Source organism: Pieris rapae, chromosome 10, assembly GCF_905147795.1.
Source record: "Pieris rapae chromosome 10, ilPieRapa1.1, whole genome shotgun sequence".
In the NCBI taxonomy this organism is placed as follows: domain Eukaryota; kingdom Metazoa; phylum Arthropoda; class Insecta; order Lepidoptera; family Pieridae; genus Pieris; species Pieris rapae.
The window spans coordinates 3,006,803-3,026,342 of NC_059518.1; the positions used below are offsets into that span (position 1 = coordinate 3,006,803).

The following is a 19,540-nucleotide window of genomic DNA, read 5'->3' on the forward strand; positions in this document are numbered from 1 at the left end:
TTTTAATTTGATTTGATGTCTGTGTGTTGATTTTACGTAGGTTAAACAGTCTTTTTAATATGTAATTTATAATTATTCTCTTATTTCCGTAACGCTTCTTTAAAATATTCCATGCTTGGTCATAGTTATTTTCTGTTACACTAATATGTTTTAACAAGGCAGCTGCTTCGCCGGTAACACTTAACTTCAGATAGTGCAACTTTTGTACATTGGCAAGCGAATTATTATTGTGGATGAGGGTTAAAAATAAATCTTGAAAAGTTAAGAAATCTTCATAATTACCGGAAAATACGGGTAATTCGATTTGAGGCAGTTTTACACAAGATGAATTTGTTTCGGTGCTTAACCTCTGGTGGTTACTGCAACTTTCTTGGCTACCAATTACATTCTTACTTAATAAGTCCAACATATCGGCTTTAAAATACAAATACAACTCTTCATATTTATAATATTCTTCGTTTAGAAAATAGGGTAATATTCCCTTTTGTTCCCTTGGAGTGCATGACGACAAATCTTCATGTGCTACATTAAATAACCTCCAATAATCTTCAATACATTCCAGCCTCGCACGAATATATCCAGTAGTTATTCTTGACTTCGGACTTTTCTTAAAATTTACTTCGGTTTTTTTAATTTTCGAGGCTAAATCTTCTAGTTTATTTAAAAGCACTTGCTGTTCAGCACTAACTGTTGACGTCATGATTATTTATATATATATATATATTGTTTATATTTTAAATATATCTTAAAACTTCAAAACGTCTTTATTCTTCACTTATTCACATTTATTCTTTCTATGCGCAAAACGACCACTCAATGCATCAAAACCGGTTTCTTATCTAAGGAATGCGGCCGAGCTCACTATTTTTTTGTTTTGCACGTTTACTTCATCCGGCTCGATTATAGACCAAATGTTCGGTCACTTAAGGTTCAATATTCAAATAACTACCACTATACTAATACCACATATTGTTAAATAAAATTTAAACACGTCTTCTCTATTCAACTCCTTTATTGCAACTCATGACTAAACAGGCGCTGTCGGCTAAATGTTGTTTGTTTATGTGTGTTTATCTTTATATATATTTCTACTGTGCGTGTGTACCTAAATGTCACTAAACTTCTCTAAAACCGGCTGGACCGATTCGATTTCTTTTTTGTATGCGTTTGGGTGGCGCCCAGGATGTTATTTAAATCTTATATCAAGCCAGCAGATGGCGCTGCAGTCGGTACTTTCATACTGTGTTTAATAACATAATCGCTTGAAATATCACGCTTGAATATTAAATATATTACATGTCTATTAATACTGATTAATTATTTTTAAATACTGACAAAAGCAACGGGTTTCATAATCCAATCAAAAATGATTTTTAGTTTTTGTTTTAAGTATTATAGTTTAAATGCAGTCGTGCATTGATATAAATAAGTATTATCACAGGTACAAATGTTATTCGGCATTAATAAGTAATAAACAGCTTTTTATATCACATAAAAATACACGTAGGAATGTCAATTACGATATAAAGGTTCTCGCACTGAGAAAATTGATATAAGAATTTCATATACATATATGAATTTGTACGCACATATTTACTAAAATTATTAATTACTTATAAATAATTATAAATATCCTTCCACCACTTGTAATTTTCTATAGTTACAAATTTTTGTAGTCGTAACTTAAGAAATTTTAATACTTCACGACTTTAATATATAAATGAAATTTGTTTAAAAACAATGTTTTTTAAAATAAGATTTTGTTGATTTTTCACATTGATTTTATTTAAATAATTTCATGTGTGACATAATTTATTTCATTGTTTTTAATATTAATGCATATTTAAAATAAAATGTCTTCATTCCAGTTTAAAATAGACAAAAATGTAAAATGTTTAGATTTTTTAATGACAATGTGGTACCCATATGTAAAACAATTTTATTAATAAATTATTTAGTACTTAATATGTTCAAATGCCTTTGTTATGCCATATTATAATTGTAAACATATAACTCATTAATTGTATTGTCCTATATAATATGAAATATTAGACGTCTATGCACAAAGCATTAAACAATATGTAGGTCATATATAATCAACTTCTGCTGTTTTATTACATTTATAATAATTATATTTTGTTTTATTACATCTTCCTATTTGCCGAATTTGGGTCTCATTAAAAACCAGAGACAAAATCTTGATTGTGATTGGTCCAGTTTCACTAGACTAATAAAGTAACAAGAAGTTTGAAATCTGCTGACTGATATCTGTTTTTACACCAGTATCGTTTCAAGTCGGTATACCCTTAAAGTCGTCTGTGGACTCCTGTGACATTATAAATTATTTCTTATTTTTTTAATAAAGGCCATTAAAATGTTACATCTAGAAACATACAAAATTAAATTGAAAACTTGTTTAAACCAAGAATATTGATGATATCACCCAAGTCCAACAATATGAGGCTGAAAAACCTTTCTAAAATGTTATGTAGCGGAAAAGCTCATGTAGCTCATAGACCTGAGCCATGTTTTTTGGAGAAATATGCGTCATTTGTTAAGTATACTAAATGAAAATAGCTTTATAAAAATGACTAATTTACTTACGTAATGTCAACGTTTTGCCGATAATTTTGAATGATATTATTAAAGGCACAGGATCAAGGGGGAGGAAATCAAAAACAGTTTATATACATTCTTTATTCACATAATTAGTTAACACATATTAAAATTTCAAGTACACGTGTGTCTATTAAAAACAAATCCCATTTTTAGTATTGTACCTTAAAATTTGAAAAATCCATTCAAAACGAATAATTCAAAATGATTTGAATCGGATATCCGAGTTATATCACACAACAACGATATCACCTAGTACATAAGAATATAGAATAATGGTGCTAAATATGATGTAGATACTAGACTGCGTAGCAAGTCAATACTCTTATTATTCGAACTCCCTTACCAGGGTGAGATTCAGAAACAAGGCTGAGCGCGAAATATTACCTACTTCGGTCTGTCAAAATCTTTGAGGTATGTACTTCAAATACATATCTAACGTACGAGAGTTAAAAGCCTTCAGCCTCGTTTCTGAATCGTATCACAAGACTTCATTTAATTTTAACATTAACAGTGGTCATAACAAGGGCTCTGTTAACTCAATAATGTACTGGAAAACATTTCCTTTCCATTCTTTAATATTTTCTATTCGCCTACATCAGAATTAGCACCATTGTGCATGTCAGTACATAATAACATAAACTTAACAGCATGCATTATAGTTGACGCTTAAAAGACATCATGCGTCTGTGATGAATTTTAAGTAGGTACTAAAACATGTTTGTATGAGCAACGCTGAGTGAAGACGACAAAACACTATAAATAACTGAAATTTCTTAACATGATGTATCTGAATAAGACGTAGTCTGTGCGAATCAATTACCGCGAAGGAATCGAGAACTGCCAAAGCTAAACCAAATAATAATTATTCATGAAAATGTTGGACCCACTTGAGACTAGATGTAAAGAATGTTGTACTATAAAATAGGCCTTACTGACATCTGAATCATACATGATTGCATATAAAAATACTCCCTAATTAATTTACGTATTTTATCACAAATAATAGGTGAATACAAATTGAATATTGCACTGATAAAATCAAATTTAATATGAACATTTAACATGACTAGTTAATGGCAACATAAACAACAAACGATCTCATATTTAGCACTAAGTCATCTTTATTTGAAGATCCATAATTGCAACTGGATAAAAGCCAGATATTGCATGAGTTAATATCAATGCTAATATTAATAGCTAAGAATATTATTTCCATAAAGGTCACATTTAGGAGAAAAACTTAAGAATGTGGATAAACACATCCCCTCTTTTCCCATTATTCATAGAAAACTCAAATCAGTCTGATTTTTCTAAATAAAGTACTTTTTAGGTAACATATCAGAGTACTTTATTCAAAATAAGACTTATTTTTTATGAAAAAGGGGCTTATTATTAACCACTTAGTACTACTCGCATTGTGGCGTTGTGTTAAAAACATACACACACCTGAGATACAAAAACCTACGTCACGCAACATATAATTCTGGAGGTTTTTATTCCTGGTGAAACAATAGTTGGTAGGCAGAGAACTCTTATCAATCACCGCGAATACTACCGGAAGATAACAACACATAATAAAAAAACGTGAGGCCAGAATAAAGCACTAAATAAAGATTAACATCAAGACTCATTAACAAATGCCCTTAAGGAATTATGTGTAACACTATAAAACTAATATTAGGAACATCTAAACCTTGGTGAGGCAAAATAATGTTATATTTGACAACAATAGTTTGGGTTTTTAGTTAAAATGTAAATTCTTTGTGTTTTAAAAAGGTTAAACATTTTCCACAATCACAACCACATATTCAATTTATAAATACACATATTTCAAAATATCAATTATTATAGTATTTATTATATTACTAGCATCAGGACATCTACTTCCAATAGGTGAAAATATGAAAATTTTGAAAAAATATTCATTATTGAATTAATCTGTTACTTCAAAAAACATCTGTTTGATTATTGGGTAAGTACAAAATTGCCAATTTGACTTGAAGTGAAATTTTTAAATTACAACATGAATTGTATAGCTGGAAACAATAAATGTTCCTTTGGCCTTTATAATTACACCACATAACATATAAGACAATTATGAGCAAATTTCAAGCTTGCTTGCTATAAAGTTTATTAAATTTGCTCATAAACATTACACATTTACAACACCAATAATATGATTATTCTGAAAGACTTGCAGTGGAATATTTCTCTTGCTTAAAATTAATAACTAATACTGTGATGTTGTCAACAGAACCTCTATAGTAAGCCTGGAGTGTCAAACTTTTTGCTCCAAAGTCTGGTTCATCTAATCTTTCTTTAATAAATTTAACAGCTTCTTCATTTGAAAAGATATCCCATAAACCATCTGAGGCAAGAACTAAAAACATTGGCTTGTGGTCTTCTAAATTAAATGTTAAAATGTCAGGATTAGCAATAACAAAGTTTTTATCTTTTAATGGATAGTCACCCATTGCTCGAGATGTAGCTAAGATTCCAGCTACTCTCCAGACTCCATTAAATGCTATGTAGCCACCGGCAGCTTCTATCCTTTTTTGTTCTCGAACCTGAACCACAGAAAAGAATTATTATATTTTATTTATAGTAATCATAAGCAATTATGTACATGGGTAACACTGAAAATGCCAATTAGAAAAAAGGTTTCTAGTGAAATCATTCTTTCAATTTAAATTTAAGTACTCTTTGGTAACCTTATGTAGTGGTTTCATCAAATGCCACAATGTGTAGAGGAATGGATCTTGCAAAACAAAAGTATTTGCAACTTTCTACATTAAGCCATTTTTCATTTTCTAAACAGTTTCAGTGTTACCTAGGTATAGTCATTCACACAATATAATTATGACCTCCTAGCAAGATTAAAACCTGAAGCAAAATTAGTGACAATATTTAATGCAGTGTCAAAACCCATGATTTACATTTAACTAATATAGAAATTACTTAACATTGGTTACTTGTATAGATAAAATATAATGTTTTATCTATGTAGCAACTCTAAAAACCACCAGAAAATGTGCAGTGCATTCAGGCATCACTGTGTAGAGTTTACAGTTTTTTTTATAGCCAATTAAGTAACAAAATATAAGAATGAAAAACAAACCTGTTGTGGTTTGTGGTCAAAGGACACTGGAATAGCATTTCCACGGGAATCACACATAACACCTCTTGAATCTCCCACATTGGCAACTATAAGATTATTATCTTCTAAAATAGCAATCAGAGCAGTTGTTCCAGCAACATTCATAGAACGTTTGGCAGCTTCAACAAGCAATTGATCTGCAGCTAGAACTTCATCAGTCAACAATTTACCATAATTAATTTTTCCTTTTAAAATATAACTTGACAAGGGTACAGACACATTTTTTACTGGTTTTATTGGTCTTACTTCTCTTGTAATTGGTCTCGCTTTATTTAATTGAGCTAAAAGTTGTGGGTCTGTAATCTCCTTTTTAGAAGTATCATCAGCAGTACTCACAGACTTTTTAAAACTACTTTTTCTTTCAACACTTATATTATTTTCTGTCTCTTCTTTCTTATGTTCATCTGGGCTTTCAATTTTTGGGGTCTCGGGAAGTTTTCCATCTTTAAATGCACTCAACTCTACAACCTTATTGTACAGATTTTGTATTAGATGTTCTTTAGCATAATTAGCTGCAAATTCGCCGCCATGTCCATCAAATATAGCAAATAAAGAAATGCCTGTGTCATTTATATTTTCATTTATTATAAACTTATCTTCCATGTGCATTCTCCTTCCTCTAATTGCATAAACCGCACTCAATGACCCCTTTAGCTCCCAACTCTGTTTGTCCGCATCCGAGCCTTCCATCAACTTCATTCTTTGGACTGCATTTATTGGATTTACGGCATGAGATAGCCTGCTTAGTAACGTGCGGCTCCATAATCCTATTGTTTGTAAGTACATGAAGACTACTACTATTCCAAACGTGAAAATGAGCACTTCCGAGCGCAATAAATAAAGACGCACCATCTTCCAGAAATAGCTCGTTGGGGTGTCTAAAGCAACACTGCTACTAAAGCGCGACAAAATTTTCATAAAAGACAAATATGTTTGATGTAAAACTCGATCCTCTAATTCGTCTTCCATTTCCAAGCAAAAAAATGAAATAAGCAATAAAACCCACTTTATTACGATAACTGCAGTTTAGTCATAAAAATAAAAATATTGTAGCTTTAATTCACATTTGTCACTAATCACCACAGAATACTGAGTAAGACATAAGTATTTTCTTCTGCAATTCTTTTATTGCTTACAAGTCACAGTTCAAGCTTCCTTCGTTATTATCAACAGTCACATTGACATAACCTACTGTGGCAATGTACAACGTTCTGCAGAAAACCACAGATTTTCTTTGTATTTTAGAACGACAGAATATTTGCGCTTCATTTTCACTTTTCATGTAAATCGAAAGTAAATATTGTCAACTTGTGTACATATCTATTAATAATAATATGTAATACGTATTTTTTTACTCAGTAAAATAAGATATTATATGTATATATATTTAACCTACTTCAAAAAAACTGATTGAAGATAGAAATAATTCGCGTGGATTTCTAAATATAATTTAGGTGCAACACCGATGGTCACCGAAAATTAACTTTATCTAATTAAATTTTTGGGTAAAAGGTAAAGTCACTACAATCTGTTTGCATGTTTTATTTAAAAGGCACTGCAAAATATATTAAGTTATACCAAACTAGTTTAATCATTTAATTATTATGATGCATTTACCTTAATAAATATTATAATAAAACTTGAAGAAATAGCAAATCACTAATAAATAAACAAATATTTGAGCGAATAATAATATAATAGTAAAAAGAATATTGTGACTACAAGTTCCATAGAATTTGAGTTTATAAATCTATATCTGTGTATTTTTACATATCTTTGGAATTTAAAAATAACTTAAAGGATAAAGCAACACAATATTTCAATTTAAATTAATAAGGAAAAGGCTGTATATAAAATAATATTTTTCATAGAATTTCAAACTCATCATCTGAGTCATCAAATTGTCTATCCACATCTTCAAATTCTGAAATAGAAAAAAAAATAATGTAGGTATGCAATGTTCTGACTTCATATAAACTTTATATGGACTTGAAACTGGCGTAAAGTTATAACTATTGCTATACAATTAAAAAAAAAACTATGTATGACACCAATACTTTGTATATCAATCATTTGGGTAATTACCAAGACTAAGAAAATGCTCTTTTCAAATGGTCTTAAAACTGAAGTGTCAAACTTAAATGTATCAATTTATAAGGATAGTAATTTTCCTTAAAAATTTATATGTATTAATAAATCAATATATATTAAATAAATAATCATATTAATAAATCTTTCAAAACAGAACATTTTAATGATGGAGAAACTTTGAATATAATATTTTATATTATATTCAAAATTTCTTGCTTCAATATTATAATATCACATAATTTTATTATGTGAATAAAATGTATTATATCTATGTAGTCAGTTTGTGACCCATTATTAGGCCACTAAAATCTACTGTGCCAATACAAATTACGGTAATTCCAGAACTAGTTAAATCATGGCAATTTTTTATTTCACTTAAAAATAAATATTTGTATAAAAATACCTGTAAAGAGTGTTGTGTTTTGTAAATCTATATCATTACTTGGACCCCAATGTGAAGGTCGCTTTTCACAAATTTCAAACAATGGTTGAGATTCTTTCATAAGTTCCTCTTCAAATGTTTTGCATAGCTCATCAAAATCACCTTTAGTTCGGCACAGAAAACACTGAAACAAGATTAAATTAACTATAATAATTATGTAATTAAAATTTTAAATTATCTGTTACAAAGTAAAAAAAACTTACCACAGCAACTGAGGGGTCCATGGCAAGCATTGGTATGCGTGAAGCATATCTGCAATGATATGAACAGTCTATTTCTTTCTGTTCATCTGTTTGTTTATTCTAAAAAAAATATACATACATTCTGAGTTTAACTGATATTGTTAAATATTATAATAAATAACGGCTTTCAAGCCCAAATCCACTACTTATATATAAGTATTACTTAAATTATTAAAAAAACTAATTTACATCTAAATAATATAACAAAAATGTGTTAAATGGAACTCATATAAGGATTTCAATTTTTTTTATTTAGCAGTCCAACTCTTACAAATTACTTTGTGCTGCTGATTCTTGTTACTTTTATACTAATTGTAATATTTATAGGCTTTCTGTCTACACATATTATAATTCTATTATCTACACTACAACAATTTAACTGAACCTAATTAAATTATAATTTAGCTGTGTAAAAAAATGGACATTAGTATTTGTATCCTCGTTACAGGCAGTGGAATAAGGATGAATCATATTCCACTGCCTGTAACAGTATAACAGCTTTCTTTGGTTTAATGCCAAAAGCTCTCAGCTGGCAAACATGACAATTGTTAAACTTACTTCAACAAGTCCAGATCTCTGTGTTGTATGAGGATCTAAATATAAAACTTCATCCTCAACACATCCAATCAAATATAGTGCTTGATTTGGTTTTCCTCCAATTACTCCAATTGATTGAGGGCTTTGGAAACATATCTTAAAGGTAGAAATATAATTCAGACTTGATAATAGATCAATGAAAATAACCTTTTGTATAACATAGAATATATACTTCTATGTAACATGCTATGATTGAAGCAGCATGTTATTTTTAATAAAAAACTTATCAAACAACTTAACAAAGTTCGATTTCCCTTATTGAATATATATTATGATTTTGTTTCTATTGGGGAGATGTCTACATAACAAATTATCCTCATTCCCACTATTTGCTGCCCTACCTTAAGACCATTGACATACACGGGATTTATTTCACTAAGACCCAATCTCAGTGGCACAATCAAAAGTAGTGGCATCCAATCTGTTATATTTACACTGTCTGGTTTATGATCATCTCCTCTATCATTATTAACCATACATTGTTGTACTGAAATAGAAATTAAGGATATACACATAGAAGTAGTTTCTCGATCTACACTTTCAAATTTTTATATTCTTTGTTGCTGATTTTCTATGTGACAAACTTCTTTTCCATTCAGCAATTTGTAGGTAGCCCAATATTCATGTAAAGTCTTTTAATTCTTCATTTAGGTGTAGAATAGTGATATTTCAACACTTAACTATTGATCAATTTTAAAGTGAGGCCTCCTTATCAACTAAACCAAAATAACTATTTGTGTTGTTATATATTTATTTAAAGTATATAAATTTATAATATAGTTGTTTTCTGTAATCAATTCATACTTACAAATGTCTTCTTTCACAACTGTATTATCTAATGCCACGTGTATCACAAGTGAGCTCCATTTATCATAAACTATTAATTTTCTGTAATAAAAACAAAGCACTGATGAGAAATGAAAATATTTCATAAAATTTTACTTTAAACAAGAAATTACTAAAACATTTATTATTTGTAAGAACTGACTTACTTGAGTACTTGTGCCACAGTATTAGGCCCAAACCATTGTCCTACCTCCTTGCCTTCGCTAGCTCCCATTAGAGCAACCTGATGTATAGAATATGGAGCCTGCTTCCTTTCTTCAAATCTTTGTATTATTTTCAAATATGTTGGATCTCTGAAAACACAATTGTTTAAGCTAGCTATTAATTGCAAAATTAACCTTGGTATATTAAATCTTAGAAAAGGAAAGTGTCATAAAGGTACTGCCAGTCTTATTTTATCAATCATTTTTGAACTCAAATTGTTTCATATAAATTTATTTCACATTCAGTACAACATCATCACAGTACTGAATTGAAACTGCTTAAGATCAAATTTATGCAATAAGAAAACTAACTATAATTAGAGATACCTTGTCTCAGGGGTCCAAACCCAATCGGAAGCCAAATGCACTCTTATTAATGCAACTCCTAGAACCATCTGACCACAGCGCAACATGCATCCCCAGCCCTTGTCAGAAGTTAGGCCCTCATCGCCAATAGGGATAAACCCTTTTCTATATGTACACCAAATTACTGAAGTGATGTCTCGTCGTATGCGATCCAAATCTGATAACAAACAAATATTTTATATTTAACCAGTCATTCTTATACATCGGCTTTGGCAATACATTGATTGCATTAACAGCGTATTACCTTGGACAGGGCTGTATTTTCTTCCCAATATCCAAACATTTTCCTTTGTCTTGGGTATATCATCTGGTTCAACATTATTACTATCAGGTGACAGGTAACATATATCAAACATGGCATCCATATCTGCACATAATTTTTCACGTTATATAGGAAAAACAAATTAAGATAGACAATAACGAAACAGTTTTTAAAGAGTCACGAATACGGAACAACTTATTGTTTTCTTTTCAGTTTTGTAAACATGTCAAACACAGATGGATTTCGGTTTAATATTCACAGAGAATATATAATAAAGAATATCGTGTGATATTCAGTCATGATAAAATATATGACAATGACGCTCAATTCAAGACGCCTGACATTTGTGAAAAGTAAATTGAAGAATGTAAATTGTAAATTTCTATTTTATCACAACTTCCAATTCTTCCGTTAATTGTAGTGATATTGTTGATCTATTTTACTCAAACTTAACTTTTTAGTGTAAATGTAAACTTCTGACTTTAGTAGTAGATTACGTTATTAAAGAAATATTTCAAAATTGAAGTTGTGTTTTTTCATAAACAAACTACAACTACACTTTAAAAAGTGTACATAAATATAAAGATTTTAGTTTTCGCATTGTATGTTAGTTAAAATAAATATATAACATGGAATCAAGTCCCTTAGATTTTGTTGCACAGGCGTGCATGGATTTAACAGAAAATATAGGAAATACTACCATACAAACAGAGAGAGAGTTTTTAATAAATGAACACATTAAGAAAGTCTGGTCAATTGTTCCGCCAATTGATGATTTTAAGAAAAGTTGGTACAACTACACAGCATAAATTTACATTAATTATACCGCTGTTATTTTCTTATCTTTTATAAAAACTTTATTTCAGATCTAGAATGGGTAAATGTATCTGAACCAATATATCTTGCACAGCACTGCATTGATAAAGTGGTTGTATTAGATTTTTGGACTTATTGTTGCATCAATTGCTATCATGTTTTACCTGATTTAGCCCATTTAGAAAAGTTGTATAAAGTTGAAAATGGATTAGTTATTGTAAGTATATATATAACAATTAATCTAATGAATTTATTCTTTTTTATTTTTATGAAATAAATGTGCAACCAGTAATTGTTCAAAGAACATAGTCAAACAGTTATGTGTCTTCTTTAGATTGGTGTTCATTGTGCAAAGTTTCTGAATGAAAAATCATCGAATAATATACTTGCTGCAGTGGAAAGATATGGCATACACCATCCAGTTGTCAATGACTCCGAGATTGTAATGTGGAATGCACTTGGAATAAGATGTTGGCCTACCCTTCTAATCTTAGGTATATTGTATGTCCATAATAATAAAATGTGTAACATTATCCATGAACATAGTTTTAATTCAAGATGGATAATAGTTTCTTGAGGAATCAGACTTCTACTATGAAAACTGCTAAACGAAAAAATACAATATACTTAAACAAATATGAGGTTTTGTAATATACTGTAAAATTATATTCGTTCTAGACATTTTACACACTCATCTAAATTACTATGGACTGTCTTTTAGGCCCAGAAAACAAACCAGTATTTATTCTAACTGGTGAAGGGCACAGAAAAGAGCTGGAGTGGTATGTTGGAGCTCTAATAAAACATTTTAATAGTTCCAACTCAATTAGTTCTGCACCAATACCTATGGCGCCATCAAAGCATTTAAAGGCAAAAAATAGTATACTTTCCTATCCAAGTAAGGTTAGTATAATTATATTTCTATTGGGTAATTCTAAAAAATCTGATATAATTTGTAAAAAAATATTTTATGAATTATATCAGATTTTTATAGTGAGTAAGACATTTTTCTTTATAAAAATCTAAAGAAAAAAAAATCATTTCAATCAAATTTTTTTTATTATTTGTATTCTTTTTCATCTATTATATTTTTCATTAGATAGCCCTAAATCCATTTTATCGTGGTCGAGCTGATGAACCATACCTGGCAATATCAGACACAGGGCATCACAGAATTATATTGACTGACTGCTTGGGAATTATTTTAAGAATTGTTGGTGACTCTGAACCTGGACTGAAAGATGGAGGTCAGTTTGTCTTCTAATCAGAGAATGCAAGTGTGTTTGTTATCTTGTTATTATTGTTTTCATATCTTAAGATTTTATGTCACTTGTAAAAAACCGACAAAGTTTTTTTAAAATGTTTTATAGCACATTTTAAATAATTTGTAATATGTAATAACTGAATTAAAAGTCTTAAAAGTTGGCATAAATTTATTTGAATTTACTGCTTGCCACTGGCCCTGTTTATAAGGCTGGATACATATATATATATATATATATGTTAAGCTTACTATAAAATATATATTGATATTGGAAAGTAAAGTTTTCAAGAAATTTCAAGGTTCTAATTTTTTTTGCATTTCAATTCAAGTTTCAATCTAAGATTTTAAGTTGGATTTACTTGCTAAAGAAAAAATACTGCTACAGGAAAATATAATATGCCTTTAAGGCGCACTATAAGCTAGCAAAATTTACGGCCTTGGCCTTGATTAAACAAATGTGCTGCAATTGCATTTTTGGCTCCATCTTCTAGAGCTTTCTGTGGCAAGATTCAACTCGCCACAAGGGTTATGCTGGCTCTCCAGCTCTGTATTATTGGTTTGTGATACCAACAACCATGCCATAAGAGCGATTCACCTGGACGAGAATTCAGTGGAACTCCTCACTGGTATTGGGAAACAGGCAGAGACGGGTGATCAAGGTATGTCATTGTCAGTGACATTTCTGACCCCTTTCAATCGAAGAATTATTATCCCTTGTTTAGTATAGGATGAAATTATTTTTTAAAGCCATCAATTTGAGTTTCAGTAGTCAATTTTTTTTATACTAGAAATTATTATTCTTGCTGAAATAAAAAAAAATTTAATCTCAACTATGCAGGTGGAAAATGCCTCGGTCAGCAAGCTCTATCGTCCCCGTGGGACATAATTCTCTATACGACCCCAGATATGGACATGTCAGTGAGACCATCAATGGCGTTGCCAACACCTGTAGTTGATAACAAAGAAAATACTGGAAATGGTATGAATAAAAAATATCAAAGCTTAACAAAATTCAAAAATTCGTAGGGACGATTCAATTCGGTGTTTTATACCGTCATTTATAAGTTATACAGTTTTATGGTAGGGGAGCCCACGATGCTAAATGGGGATTTACTCGAGCGTCGTGGAGACCTATTGGGTTGCAAAGCTTAGATGATAAGAAGAAAAAAATGTTATATGATATATACCTTTTCATCGGTGGGGAAAGCGGCTATAGATGTTTAAATATGTAAAAAAAAACTGTTGCATGGACATACTCGAGCGCGTCAGATATTGATAGCATCAATGTCCTACGTATTTTTAATAATGTACGTATGTTAATCTGATCATTTGCATGATGGGGGTGGTTGTACGTAAGGGTTAAAAATGAAAAAAAAAAATTTAATCGAGCGCGTCAGGTTTTCTAAGGGGGTGTTAAGTGCACCAAAAAAAAGCTCTCATTCAATAATCTGACGATTTCGATCTGACGCAAACTCGCAGCCATTATTATAATGTGCAAAAAAAAATCGCCATTTTGAAATACTCGAGCGCGTCAGATTAAGATATATATGGTTCAGATTTATATTCTAAACGTACTGTCTCATAATCTGACGATTATCTAGAGGGATTTGCCTGATCTGACAAAAAAAATATTAGAAAAACGGTTCACCCTAAAGGCCATCCCTGCAATTCCATTCCTGGGCGCTTAAAATTGTACTTATGAGCTCGCAGAGTTCAAAGAAATAATATTTCTATGCGTTTGAGTTCTCCCAGCTCGAAAGTCTGATAGAAGTTTCATAGAACACTATTTTTGAAATTTTCAAACCCCAATTACTTTTGAATGGATTAAGCAATTTTCTCGCGGTTGACGGCGATCGACGCATTTTTTAAGCTCTAATTATTTAATTTCAAATCAAAAACGATAATCCGATATGAAATATCGAAGTTATGTGATAGAAACACTTTTTTCGGTTTTCTTTCGTTCACAATATCTCTCGAAGGAATTAACCGATTTTGACCAGTTTGGTGGCGATCGACGTCGTTTTTCAAGCTTAAAGGTGGATTCGTTTTTGAAGTTGATAGATAAAGCCGTTTAAAAGTTATTGCAGAAAAACACTTTCAAAAAAACAAATTGTTATTTTTTTAGATTTTTCAAAATTTCTCAAAATCTATCGGTCCGAATCGGTTCAAATTCACATGAAATCTAATTTTGAGGGAAACGCGGAGAAGGAAATGTAGGCATCACGCAGCTGCACGCGTTTATCGCACGAACTTTATCGACGAAATTTTGTTATTTCGGCTTGTGGAAATCGTCAGATTATATATTTTTCAATATTCTTGAATTATTTCATTCAAAATAAAAAAAAAATTAGCTACGCTCGAGAATGTTTTGAACGAGAAGATGACGTTTTTTTTACAACTTTGCTGGCCTCCCCTCTCTTTACGTCACTCTCAAATTGTCAGATTAGTGGAATATACACTTTTTAGGATGTGATTAACTCACACTACCTTAATCTGACGCGCTCGAGAATGTCTGATGATCAATTCTTTTTTACTAATCTGATCCTGTATCCTTCACGGGCGGCCTTATATATGGGCCTCATATTTGGTGGAGGTACTTTACCGGGTACAAGGTATCCCCCTGTATATTAATCTGCCGCGCTTGAGTAAATCCCGAAATCCCCTCTTCGGCTCCCCTACTATTACAAAGATTGTAACTTTTGCCATTTTTGTTGATATGATGATGATGATGATGGAACATAAGATAGACAGGTATCACTTATTCCACGTCATTAAATTTGAACAAGATTTATTATCTTAGCTTTGGCAAAGAAGACAGAGGGTATAGGCCGAGAGAAAAAGCCGGCGTAAAAAGCTCTCGGACTTTTAAAAAAGCAAATCATCAAACAATACTTATTTTAAAACAAAAATAGCAAATTTTTTAATAGATCAAACTGTTTTCATATAGAAAAAGACAAGGAGAAAAAAGATGAGCGTCGCCGAGTGGTGTTAATAGCTTGTGCAGGATCGCATCAAATTTGGGCGCTATTCCTTGACAACACTATTTGGTGGAAGTACAAAACATACACGGAAGGTAGTATAAATTAAATAAATTTAAGTAATCTAATAATAAAATGATTTATAAGAAGAATATAACTAATCTTAGGCATGCTATACAGGTCTGTACAAATGAATATTTGCTTATATTATATTAATATTTGTTTGTTTATGTAAATCTCTAAAATGTCATTTCTATACTAATATAATTGTGTACGTGTAAAAAAGGGTCTTCATTTCTTCTTTTTTTCTTCTTTTCGATTTTAAGTATGCATATTGGTTAAGGACATTAAAAAAATCTGGAATCTATTTAACGTTTTTAAGTGTATTTATAATAAAATCACCCCCATAAAGTATATTATTACTTTGACTTGAAAATATGTACAGGTACATGCGTACGTATAGCGGGTACGGGCGCGGAAGCAGCGAGAAATAGCGCTTACCCGCATACGGCCGCCTTCGCTCAACCTTCGGGACTAACGCTCAAAAATGGTAGGACTATTTGTTTACTTTTAATTTTTAACAACTAAAAGCCTTCTTATTTTATTTGACAAGGAGATCAGCCTTTTGTGCCTGACACATGTCGATTTTTAGGTTTAAGGCATGCCGGTTTCCTTACGTCGTTATCCTTCGTACGAACGAGTGTTATGCGCTTTAAAAACTTTTCTTGCACAGCTGTGATTCGAACTTTTGACCTCAGGGTTGAAGGTCGCTCTAGCCATTACGCAAACATGACTTTAACTGAGATAAGCCAACTATTCTGAATTTTTTTTTTGTTGTGTTTTATTAATATTTTTATGTTGCATATTTTCTGTTAAAAGTGGGTAGTCCAGAAGTATTCATAGCGGATTCGGAAAGTTCTTCGATTCGTAGACTGGCACTGGCGAGTGGACACGTATCGACCCTTTGCGGGGGCGATAGAAATCCATTGGTCAGTATATTTATTCAACTACATTCCAAAACATATTTTGATTATGTCTCTCTGCTTTGCCGGAAATCAAATGGAGGCAGTATAAATCTTATGGTATAGTAAAGATATAAAAAGGAAGTATATAGCATAAGTATATATTTGTATTATGTTGTAATTAAGAAAAAAATGTACTTTATCTTTCCTCGACCGAATTGCAGTCCAGAAAAATAATATTGATTTTATTTTTCGTTTCACCTATACAAAACATGTAATTTACAGAATCTTTTCGCTTATGGAGATGTAGACGAAATCGGCGTTGAAGCAAAACTCCAACATCCATTAGCTGTCGCGTACTCTGAAGCGAACAAAACCCTCTATATCGCTGACACCTACAATAATAAAATTAAAAAGGTCGACATCGGCCCACAAAAGGTCACAACCATTTCCCCAACAATGATCGAGAGCACCGACCCGGCCATATTCAACGAACCGTCCGGCCTATCGGTCAGCCAAGACGGAAAGTACCTATATATAGCTGACACAAACAATCACCTAATAAAAATACTCAATATAGCGAAAAACGTATGCCAAGAGTTCCGTGTACGCGTCCCCGAAGTGAAATTCGTCGAACCAGAAAACCTCATTATATACAAAAGCGATCTATTCGTGAACCGAAAGTGTGGTAACCTAATCATTCATTTCAACGTTAGTTTGGACAACGACATACGAAAAGTGAAATTCACGGCTGGGGCCAAACAGAATTGGCGGGTTTGTATCATTAATGAGGATAATAAAGATGTTACTATGGAGGAATTCGAATTTATAGGTTGTACGAATGTGGGTTCGACGCTTCCCGGACGAGTGGAAATGAAGTTGAAATCGCGCACAGATAACACTCATTATCGCCTTTATCTCAGTTTCGTGACGTCACTGTGTGATGGTAGTCTGTGCTTTACACATTCGTTTACGATACGATCTATGGTTTTAGTCAGGGATTCGGTAAAAATGGTGGAATCGTATAGAATTACGTGTAAGGTGAACCCGACAGGTGTCAATAACAGCCTAAGTTAAAAATGTTTACTACTTTGAAGTAGGATTTAAATTATATTAACTATAATATATTGTTAATTTTTATTAATGGCAGGAAATAAAGTGTTTTGTAATAAAAGGCTTTTATTTAATCTACGTCTCAAGTATGGATAATATATTTATTATTCACGCACTTATTTTCTTCTCGCATATTTGAATTTAGATTTAATTAATAATAATGTCTTTCCATTTCATCCTGATTGTCTATGGACTGTAACTTACAATCGCGTCATTATCCTTACCTAATCTATAATATAATATTACTTGGTATAAATATATTTGGTATGCAGACACTTGAGTGCTCTACTTACAAACTAATTACTAAGCGACGGGCAAGAATTATCATTTAGTGAATCCCGCGCATCACGAAGCACATATTAATAATCGTGCCTTGAGATGTCATTTACATCGAGTACACAGAAATTTAGATCACCGGCTCATTAGAAATTACGTCATTTTAGTACATTTAGTGTACTAGAAAGAATGAATAAAAATCATTCAACCAATATATTGTAAAATTACAAGAGATACAGTGATTTTACACGAAATGCTAAATAAAATCGCTTTTAGCGGTGTAAAAAATGTAACAAACATAAGAAAACCATTTAGTAATTGTTGAAATGGAGCTTCGTGTCATTAATAGTACCATCGGTCACGACCCCTTCAATCGACCTTTATCATATAAACGCCCAAAGCTTACGCAATTTACCGTTCCTTGACCCTGTGATTACTCCAATCCTTTTTGTTTCGGACTAATGATAAGGTCGTGCAAACTATTTTGCAATACAGCTTGGTTTATATTAGATAGTTCAATATTGTTTTAATAGACCGAATTAGGACCCGTAATGTTGTACTTGTAAATATTCGAGCTTGATTGATTGTATTAAAATTACCAGCTTCCTTTTGATACGTGACATCTAACTACATCAGATGCTTTTATCACTTGTTAACTTACCAGACCTTAAACTTAGTGATTTTCACCGTTTATATGATTTATATAATAAGCTTTACCATTAGTGACAATGTAATGGATGACTTATGGATTGAGGAGTAAATACACCTAAACCTTAACACCAATAGATATTTTAAACCTAAAGTAGTTTTAATGGATTTCCAAACAAAATATTATCTCGCTCCCTTTGACCTCGTATTCCAAACCGCAAATGGTATCAAAGTCTTTGAGCAGTTTAAGATAAACAGGTGCAGATGTTCAATAGTAACCGGTAATTATAGTAAGGTTATCGCAATTATTTTTATAGTCCTTTTACAATCACAACGTGGGCAGACTATTAAGACTTGATGACACGGTTTTTGTTATTATAAACGATAGAAGTAGGCGAAAGAATTTAACTTGAAGGATTATTCGAAGATCCGGGCAATGACGAACGAACTCTAGATATAGAAAACACATTTTTACACCTTTGGCTTTGGCTAATATATTACTATAATTCAGGGAAAATATACGGTAAAAATTTTGAAATAGCTACGCAATGTATCCATTACAGTCGTTTCATATTATTTGCCACCATTTATTACAACATATGTTTACCATTTTAAATTATTTAACAACGCAACTTTTCTATGTAGGCGGGAAATTATA

The 19,540-nt window shown here is 31.4% G+C and overlaps 3 protein-coding genes across 3 annotated transcripts; 1 reads left to right on the forward strand and 2 right to left on the reverse strand.

Annotated features, from left to right (window-relative positions):
• Positions 1-2,682: 2,682 nt before the first annotated feature.
• On the reverse strand, positions 2,683-6,880 carry LOC110994184 (protein phosphatase 1L). Its single transcript, XM_022260704.2, has 2 exons — positions 5,738-6,880; positions 2,683-5,186 (listed from the first exon to the last, which is right to left on the reverse strand). Exons 1-2 carry the CDS (start codon positions 6,743-6,745, stop codon positions 4,800-4,802), a joined length of 1,395 nt encoding a protein of 464 aa, XP_022116396.2. The 5' UTR covers positions 6,746-6,880; the 3' UTR covers positions 2,683-4,799.
• A 581-nt stretch (positions 6,881-7,461) lies between these two features.
• On the reverse strand, positions 7,462-11,073 carry LOC110994234 (cysteine protease ATG4B). Its single transcript, XM_022260773.2, has 9 exons — positions 10,808-11,073; positions 10,525-10,720; positions 10,141-10,287; positions 9,957-10,036; positions 9,490-9,635; positions 9,110-9,244; positions 8,513-8,611; positions 8,271-8,433; positions 7,462-7,700 (listed from the first exon to the last, which is right to left on the reverse strand). The coding sequence occupies exons 1-9, from the start codon at positions 10,926-10,928 to the stop codon at positions 7,642-7,644; spliced, it is 1,146 nt and encodes a 381-aa protein (XP_022116465.1). The 5' UTR covers positions 10,929-11,073; the 3' UTR covers positions 7,462-7,641.
• Positions 11,074-11,233: 160 nt separating this feature from the next.
• LOC110994231 (NHL repeat-containing protein 2) lies at positions 11,234-18,009 on the forward strand. Its single transcript, XM_022260769.2, has 11 exons — positions 11,234-11,611; positions 11,692-11,858; positions 11,976-12,135; positions 12,363-12,544; positions 12,741-12,888; positions 13,397-13,564; positions 13,744-13,884; positions 15,853-15,978; positions 16,329-16,433; positions 16,763-16,872; positions 17,131-18,009. The coding sequence occupies exons 1-11, from the start codon at positions 11,455-11,457 to the stop codon at positions 17,920-17,922; spliced, it is 2,256 nt and encodes a 751-aa protein (XP_022116461.2). The 5' UTR covers positions 11,234-11,454; the 3' UTR covers positions 17,923-18,009.
• Positions 18,010-19,540: the final 1,531 nt, after the last annotated feature.